At 42.0% G+C, this 8350-nt stretch overlaps 1 protein-coding gene across 1 annotated transcript; it reads right to left on the bottom strand.

Moving 5' to 3' along the window:
* Positions 1 to 4203: 4203 nt before the first annotated feature.
* On the bottom strand, positions 4204 to 8350 carry htr3a (5-hydroxytryptamine (serotonin) receptor 3A). Its single transcript, XM_053846441.1, has 9 exons — positions 8305 to 8350; positions 8053 to 8216; positions 7674 to 7718; positions 7448 to 7557; positions 7199 to 7368; positions 5699 to 5859; positions 4985 to 5195; positions 4590 to 4826; positions 4204 to 4514 (listed from the first exon to the last, which is right to left on the bottom strand). The coding sequence occupies exons 1-9, from the start codon at positions 8348 to 8350 to the stop codon at positions 4204 to 4206; spliced, it is 1455 nt and encodes a 484-aa protein (XP_053702416.1).

The raw sequence follows: 8350 nt of genomic DNA on the forward strand, positions 1-8350 counted from the left end.
CGTGTTTTTCTTGTCGTCTGTTAGACTGAAAGATGCCGCCGGACCCAGAGATGATCCACTGAATAATGGTGTTAAGGCCCATTTATGCTCAATGTTAAGGACTCTGTATCCACTTTTCATATTTCTACATGTTTCCACAAAGCTTGCAGACCAAATGGCGAAGTTCCCCTGGAAACCATGGGGGGCAGTGTTGCTGTTTTTACCAATACATAGCTCTGAAGAGACACTGAAGAAGACATAAGAATGGTGGAAATACTTCGACCTCCAGTCGCAATATATTTAACAGCCTCACTGAACACCACCTCCTACAACGCTATTCTGCTTCCTGTTTTGTGCGGGAGAGGTACGTTATCAATAGTTCGTCCACAGCCGCCATGTTGCTTTTGGAGTTTGTCATGAACTTTTGGCTGCGCCCCCTGTTGGATATATTGGTGAACAGCAATCCCTACATGAAGAACGCATGGAAGTATTGTATGTGATCAGTGCAGCTAGGTAGAATTTCATACTTAAAGGGAATATAAATGGGCTTTTACACTCTATCATTTTTGCTAAGTCATGTTTTAGTCGAATAAAAATTAACAGTTTAGTACAGTCAAAACATTTTAGCCATTCTTCTCACGTCCACAGCTAAAATACTGACTTTCTTCTCAAACACGGTGCTTCGAGCCTGGTCGTACAGTAGCGCTGTCGCTAACCAAAGCTGGAGCAATTCTTACGAAAAGTGACGTCAGCTGTTTCATTCATGTTTCATGAAACCAAACTCCAAAACAGAGAATTCAAAAGGAGGCCGATATCATATTCTGTTTTGACTCTTACTTCCTGTAAATGAAGTGCAAGGACTCGACGGTTCAAGGAATACAAATTTTGTTCAGCATGCAACTTTGGTAATGCCGTGTGACACCTCTGCTCCGGCATCATTTCTATGCATGCAAACTCCAAATGCGACTGTAGGGATGGGGGGGGTGTAAACCCAGGACTGACTCTCTCGCCCATTCCACACACTGCTCTGCCTCCATAAACAATGTCAACATGTTTTATTTTCAGTAGCAGGCACTGATGCAATAAAACTCACTGATGCAGGCTACACCTCAGAAGTTAAGATCACACAATGGTGCCGCAGACTACAAATAGTGTTATTTAAACAGCTCTACATATTCATCCTTGACTTTTTTTTCCATTATTAATTCTGTTTTTATTCGTTACTGTTGTTTCCACAGTGTCATCGAAGTAGAACGTCTTTTAAATGTTTTATTTATTCATTTCATTCATTTATGTCAGCATTTTTCTCATTTATTTTGACCAGTGGAGCCTCTTTTGAGTCTCTAAAAAGGGCATCATACCTGCTCCACTGGACCACCTTCTCTCATCTCACCTCTTACCTCGACCCAGTTAGTTGCTACCAGAGTGCCAAGAGAGACCCGCACAGGTACGTGGAGCACATTCAAACACATGCAAAAGGCCGGATGCTCACTGCAAGAAACTCATAACCGTCTTTGCTGTGAGGCAAAGTTGTTGGTGCAGTTCCACGAGACACAGACAGGTAGCTACAACCCCAGTTATTACACAAGACTGAGGAGCTGCATGGACCTTGTTTTTTTTTTGTTTGTAATGTTGCTCATTTATTTATATTTATTTTTAGTATATTTTAATGAAGCCAAAAACCTCTTTACATGATTACATATTTTTATGTGTAATTACATGGTAATAACTGTGGTGTACATTGTATAGAGACAAATTATTCCAATATTCCATTCCTCATTTTAATTACATGGGGTGTTTGTTACTTACCAAATACTTGCAAAACTAGCGACTTTCAAAGAGTCAGACGGATATTTTTACTTTAAAATGTGCCACTTGTTGTCATGTTAAAATCCCGAGGAGATCCCATTATAATAATATTGTCAGCCCTCTGTTATACATTGTTAAGACAAATAGCTGTTGATCAAAAGTGCATGCAATATTTTCTAATAATGTTCTTATGTTTGTTCATTTCCTCTCCCTAGCAAGCACCGTGAGAGCCGTGTGTCAGCGTATTGCAAAGTAATGAGGCGACTCTCCTCGCTCTCCTCAACAGCGCCCGACTATCACAGCAAGAACACAGTGTCGCTTCGTGGGTATTTATTTTGACCATTTTGGAAGGACACAAAAACAGGAAATGGCAGAAAATGTCCCTGAGAGAGGGTGTTGTTAGTTTAGGGTTTCATGTGTGATCTTATTTTGGGAGTTTAGGAAGGAAAGAGCTGGTGAATGTCAGGATGGTAACGCGGCTTATGAAGAGGCTTTGTGTTGCTTCACCTCTGACCTTTAACACACATTACCTGGCATGTAGTCTTGGTACCTATCATGAACTAAATCATAGTTTGTCATATACAGTTTTTTACACACTGTCAATTGATTGATTGTGAACTATATATATATATATATATATATATATGAAGCTAAAAAAGCTTTAAGGTGTTTCCATTATTTTGTCCAACCCCTGTATATATACATATATATACAAATATATATTTGTGTATATATATAAAATTGTTATTTACATTTATATAGAATTTGAATTGTATATGAAATTATTCACTTGCACTGTTTACATGATATTAAAATTGTATTTCTTTTTACAATTTTACAAGGTTTTATTTTGTATGTCAACTTCCTGTTGCTTTCCCTCCGAGCTCGCGGGACGCGATGGATGCACTTCACTGCTTGGCAGATTGGCTTCTCTTGTTCAAGATTTGCTCATTGTTTCTTGTGCCTTTTATTTGTATTTCAATTTTGAGCTAGCATTCAGCTACACTGTTGAGCTTTTCTTTTTCCGAGTTTCTTATGTTGTTTCTCGTTTTTACTCTTTACATTTCTCAAGGGCCTTTGCTAATAGTATTTTTCCGGCTGTGTTTGTATCATGTTTATCACGTTTTTTAACCCTTGTTTTCTCTCTGCTTCAGACCAAACCTTGGTTCTGTAACGTCCTCGGCTTTACTTCCTGCCTATCAGCATCATCTTGCGCATATTTCTTGTATAATAAACTTGCTAACCAAACTCTGGTCCGAGTCACACTGCCAGCTGTTCACCACACACACTTGGGTTCCTCAGCTCTGGAGGGTCCCTGACATACAGATCCCTTTAAGAGGTTGCATTTTGAATACGTGCACACAGCAAAGAGCAAAATCATGCCATGGCTCATACAGAAAAACTGTGTTGTACACGTGATATTTATGATCAAATCTTTATTCTCACCCTCTGAAGCCAGTGTAGTTTGACCTTTGACCTGAGACCATGATGTGTCCCTGACCTAAAAATAAAGATGTTTCATTCTCCTCCTGGGACTGGATTTCCGCCTCCATTTAAAATGCAAATATGTTAATTGTATTAAGTGCTCGTGCTCCGCTGTCCATTAAAGGAAACTAACCAATCGAATCAATGTCTGTGAGAACGAGCTGCACAAATAAACCTTGACTCAGTGATCACCTCGAGAAAAACATGGCAAATAAATCACTTCATACACGAAGGGTTTGTGTAAACAGATGGTGCAGGCTTTCTCTTTTTGAACAGTGGCAATAAATATCAATAAACCGTATATGAAATCGTTGTACATTTCATTAAAATGCTTCAATAGTATTCGGGTTTTCTGGTGAAACCAAATCTGACCACGGAAATCCTCCATTTGGTTGTGAATGGCGTCATCACCTGGCCGTTAGTTGAACTGCAGCAACAACACCCAACAGAGTACGATGACTAGTATGAGACTTGGCAACATTGGAATGTGGATATTTATTACACAGTATTTTAACATTATAAAATACAATAAATACAACGGTACATTTATTTTTGCAGGTTCTGTTGCTTAAGGACATCTAGTGAAAACATGTCATCATGTAGTTTAAATATATATCATGTAAAATTAGACATAGATACATGGAAATGCCCAAAATATTAGGTTTATGCTGAGCCTCAAGTGTCTGCAGTGGTGTGTCCAACTGAAAAGCTACTGCTGGTGCTCAGCTCTATGTCAGGCTCCAGTGTTATGATGAATAAATGCTTTGTGTTTCACCTGTGAGTCAGTTTTATTCAGATTGCACTTAAATCGGTGCAGATCTCGGTCTGTTCTTTTTAATGTCTGAGCTCCTTGCTGCTCCTCAGCGTGCGCTCTTGTGGACACTCTGCCTCGAGCAACTTCAATTCTCAGTTATTGTTCGGTCGTGAGGCTCAGGCGACCTGCCACACCGACCACAGCGTGCCGAGTGTGATGCTGTAGGTCACCATGGCAACCAAGTAGACCCTGAAGAGCAGCACGTCCAGCACGTAGCCGACCTGCAGCCACTCCTTGGCGATCTCCCGGCCTCGGTCCCTTTTTTCCAGGAAGCGTCGGATGGCCGTCACCTCTTGCAGGATGTTGTCCATGACAGGGGGGGTGGGGTCTCTCGGGATGGGCCGCCCCAGACCCAGCAGGACGCTCTCGCGCTCATGCTGACTCACCCTCCTGCCGATCTCGCAGGTGTGATGAAGCGTGCACCGGGCTGCCACGTCCAGGAACAGGAACGCAGGTGTAAAAAAAACAGCGCGTCTGACTCTATTGACAGCTGCTCACCTACCTGTCCCGTAGTTGCTATCCTTGTAGTGCTCCAAGTCTGAGCTCTGAGACGAGAGTCTGGAGCAGAGTTTGTGCTTCTGCTGGATGCAGAAGAGGACTGGGGCCCTCTCCAGGACCAGGTGCTTCACCCAGGGAGGGACCGGGGTCTGCAGGTCCTGCTTGTGGACCAGGCGCACGATCAGCACCGTTTCTGTGAGGCTGATCACCAGCAGAGCCATGCAGACCACAAAGTACACACCTACATCACACACACACACACACAAGATGTCAGCCTCCTAACAAATACTTTCAATCCCGCATCTCCAAGGTGGAGCGCTGATGAAAGCGGAACACTCTGACTACATTAAGTCGCCTTGATATTCATGCAAATTGCTGATAAGTCGATGAAAGATGCACCTATCAGAGGGGTTCCGATGGCGGTGGCGGGCAGAGTGTCAGAAACAATGATGAGGAAGACGGAGTATCCCAGCAGCAAGGTGATCTTGAAAGAAACCCTCTCACCGCTGTCGGGGGGGAGATAGAAGCCCACCACGTCCATCACCATCAGGAAGATGCTGGGCAGCAGCAGGTTCACGGTGTAGAACAGGGGCCGCCGCCGGATCACCACCTGTGAATTTCAGCGCCGCCTTCTCATGCCTTTTGAACAATTCAAGCAAATTCCCCTCTTCTTTTCCATCTCACATCATCTGATTTCACAGCAGAAGAAGCAATGACACGTGCTGTCATCATCTTCAATCATCCACGTGACGTCGTGCTCTGCGCCGTTCTTCAAATGTGTTAAAATTTTCTACAGTCCATGAAATCCAGCCACATTATTTCTCACCTTGAGAGCACTTCCATAAATCCACTCTTCTTTCAGATTTTTTCGACACTGTAAATGACATTTCAAAGCCACTTTCATCCAATGCAACACCTTGAAGGAGCCACACTCCACTAATGGGCTGCGAACCCATGACTTTTTGACAGTTTCATCTGAGAAACTGAGGGAAAACATTTATTATTAATGGTGTGTTAGTGACACTATAAATTCCATCCGGCGCTGCAACAGTTTCAGCTCCTCATTAAACTGCTCCTCATTTTAAAGACACTATAAACCAACAAACTACATACATGAAACTTCATCTCAGCGTAGTAGTCGTCATTGTCCACGCTGAATATCTTGTAGTTGGAGAGGATGTGGAGAAGCTCCCACTCCCCTTGGTTCATGAAGACGCTCTTGTCTTCCCGGAGCTCCTCAGGGCTTCTCATCAACGTGATGTTGATGTCGTCAACTGTAAGGCAAGTGAAGGTCACATCACCAAATGACACTAAAAATTGGAATAGAGGCGCAATAGTCTTGCTGAACGAGAAGAAATAATCTTGGAATTGCTTTAAAATGAAATCCAAAGTGGTAAATGGGTCTGTTTGGCTACGTGAAAATGCATTGTTAAGTTTGTGGAAGCATATTTAAATAAGTTCTGGAAGGGAAATGTCTTGAATATGTCACTTGGAGTTTATTTCCCTTTCCCCATCTCAAATAAAAAACAAAGGTTCATTACACGATATTTAAACCCGTTTTGAAGACCGATGTTTTGAAAACAAAAGGTCTAACTATCGTAGGCGTCAGTTTTAGGTTTTTGCCAAGGATCGTTTTGACCCCACCGCACGAATCTTTTAAACCGTCGTAACACCGGTTCTTTTCAGGAGTATAGAAAAATCTGATACCCATGAACGCACCCTCCGCACTCCTCTGAGCTACGAAGGTCAGCTTCACCCACAGGAGAATGTAGTGAAGAAAAGCAGCTTTGACGTGCACGTCCCCGTATTCTGTGATATGTAAAAGAAAATAAACAACGTATACAGTGGTACCTCAGTTCTCGATCACAGGCCGTTCGAGAAGCGATTTGTTCGAAATCTGAATCGATTTTTCCCATTACAATGAATGGAAAAAGAAAGAATGCATTCCAAGCCTTAAAATAGTCTTTTGTAGGAGTGAATGTAGAGTGTCTGCTGCAGGTGCGCTGTTCCTCTATGTGTGTGGACAAAAAGTCTCACTGAAGAGGGATTCATGAGAAAAGGATAAATATTTGTAGCTTAAAACTTGTAATAAGCTGCTTTTATGGCAGACTAATCTAAAGTAAAAGCCATTATAAACTTGCAAAAGTTACTTTAACTAATAATTTTTGACCCCCCAAACTGATAAAAATAGGTGACAGAATTATTGAATTCTTTATTTACAACATTCACACAATTAGGAAGTGAGTGTAAAACATGACAATATTTATCGAACATCCTGCGGATACAGACTGTAGCAGTCATTATCTACAGGCGGTCCACCTTTTTTCCCCATCCATCATCAAACTAATATTCAGTTTCCTATGTGCCTTTTTTTCAGATAAACTCTGAATGATGATGTGCACTTGTCTATCTATAACTTCATGAAGGTGTCGCTGATGTTCAAAAATGTCATTTTTACACGCATACTTTTGCTGTATTGAAAAGCTACTGCTAGTGCTGAATATAAACTTGTCACCTGTTCTCACCTCCATCTCCCGCTTCTGAGAGACATGTCGCCGGTTAAAAAAAAAAAAAGAGAGAGAGAGAGAGAGTTGTTGGAGGCACAAAACTCACTGGTATGAAGCCAACTCTGGAACGTCAGGCTGCACTTCTGCACGTCGAAAGGGAAGTTGTAGATGTTGAGCGTACAGGCTGTGACAACCTGGATGGGTTTGTAGTTCCGCACCAGTCCATCATGTGTCACGTAAACATACGGGATGTCAGGAGACTTTCCCACATCCACACTGGAGCGACAGACAGGGAGACAGAGTCAGCGACAGTTCTGTCCAAGGTGTATATTATTTAAACAGAAGCAGATCGTACAACTCATTGATGAGGATGTCCGGCACCCAAACATTGGCCGTGGGGATGGAAACTTGTTTGACCTCATCGAAGTCCTCTGGATTCCACACCAGGAACTCATCTGTCCACGCCTGGGTTCAGCAGAAGAGTCCAATACATTATTCATCCCATAAAATACTCAGAACTTTTTTTTTTAAGCTGTCAAGGTAAAACATTAAAGTTTGGGATTTAGACAGTCAATCCGTACCTGCCTGTACCACACGTAGGTAGTCAGAACCTGGTTCTTCTCATCCTGCGTTCAGAAATTGATTTACAAGTCAGTACGAGGACTTTTAGGCAGCCGTTGGTGGAAAGAAAATATTCTTAATACATGCTCAATGCTCCTTAATACATGACTGAGGTCAGTTATGAGGCTGCTCCATATTTTTGCTTTAATTTATATGGATACATCAAGATTTGAATTTCGTATTTTTTTTTAATAATTTTTGTTTGAAAAATAATTCAACTAAACAGCTTGTTTTTTCTTTTCTTTTTAACTTTTTAGCGTGACCAGTCCAGGTGTAAACCTCTATTCTCATTTATGGATCATTTAAAGAAATCAAAAACTTGAAACTTAAATAACTCACCACGTTGAGGATGGAATAGACCATCAGGTCAATGGCTACGATGGTGGACGTCCTCCAGTCTTTCACCGGTCGCACTCCTTTCTTATATCCGGCGCTCAGGAACTCGGACAGACGCACCAGTGTGGCGTTTGCAAACCTCCCGTTGCTGCTGCCCAGTCTTTTCACTGAAGAACACAAAAACATTGTCATAATCTTTAAATTTAAAATAGAATGATGGCATTATATTCACGGCAGGAAACTTCCGGACAGTACCCGTGCAGGCTCCAGGTGTTTCTAGGAAGAAGACAATAGCTAACAT

Source organism: Synchiropus splendidus, chromosome 17 (assembly GCF_027744825.2).
Source record: "Synchiropus splendidus isolate RoL2022-P1 chromosome 17, RoL_Sspl_1.0, whole genome shotgun sequence".
NCBI lineage: Eukaryota > Metazoa > Chordata > Actinopteri > Syngnathiformes > Callionymidae > Synchiropus > Synchiropus splendidus.

Bases quoted from the DNA above. Each gene is read 5' to 3' on its own strand.
- htr3a (XM_053846441.1), bottom strand. From the start codon at position 8,350: ATGTTAGCTATTGTCTTCTTCCTAGAAACACCTGGAGCCTGCACGG. The intron at 7,369-7,447 runs GTACGATCTGCT...CTGTCGCTCCAG, and splicing joins GACATCCTCATCAATGAGTT to TGTGGATGTGGGAAAGTCTC. The intron at 5,860-7,198 runs GTGAGTTTTGTG...CTTGCCTTACAG, and splicing joins CCAGAGTTGGCTTCATACCA to TTGACGACATCAACATCACG.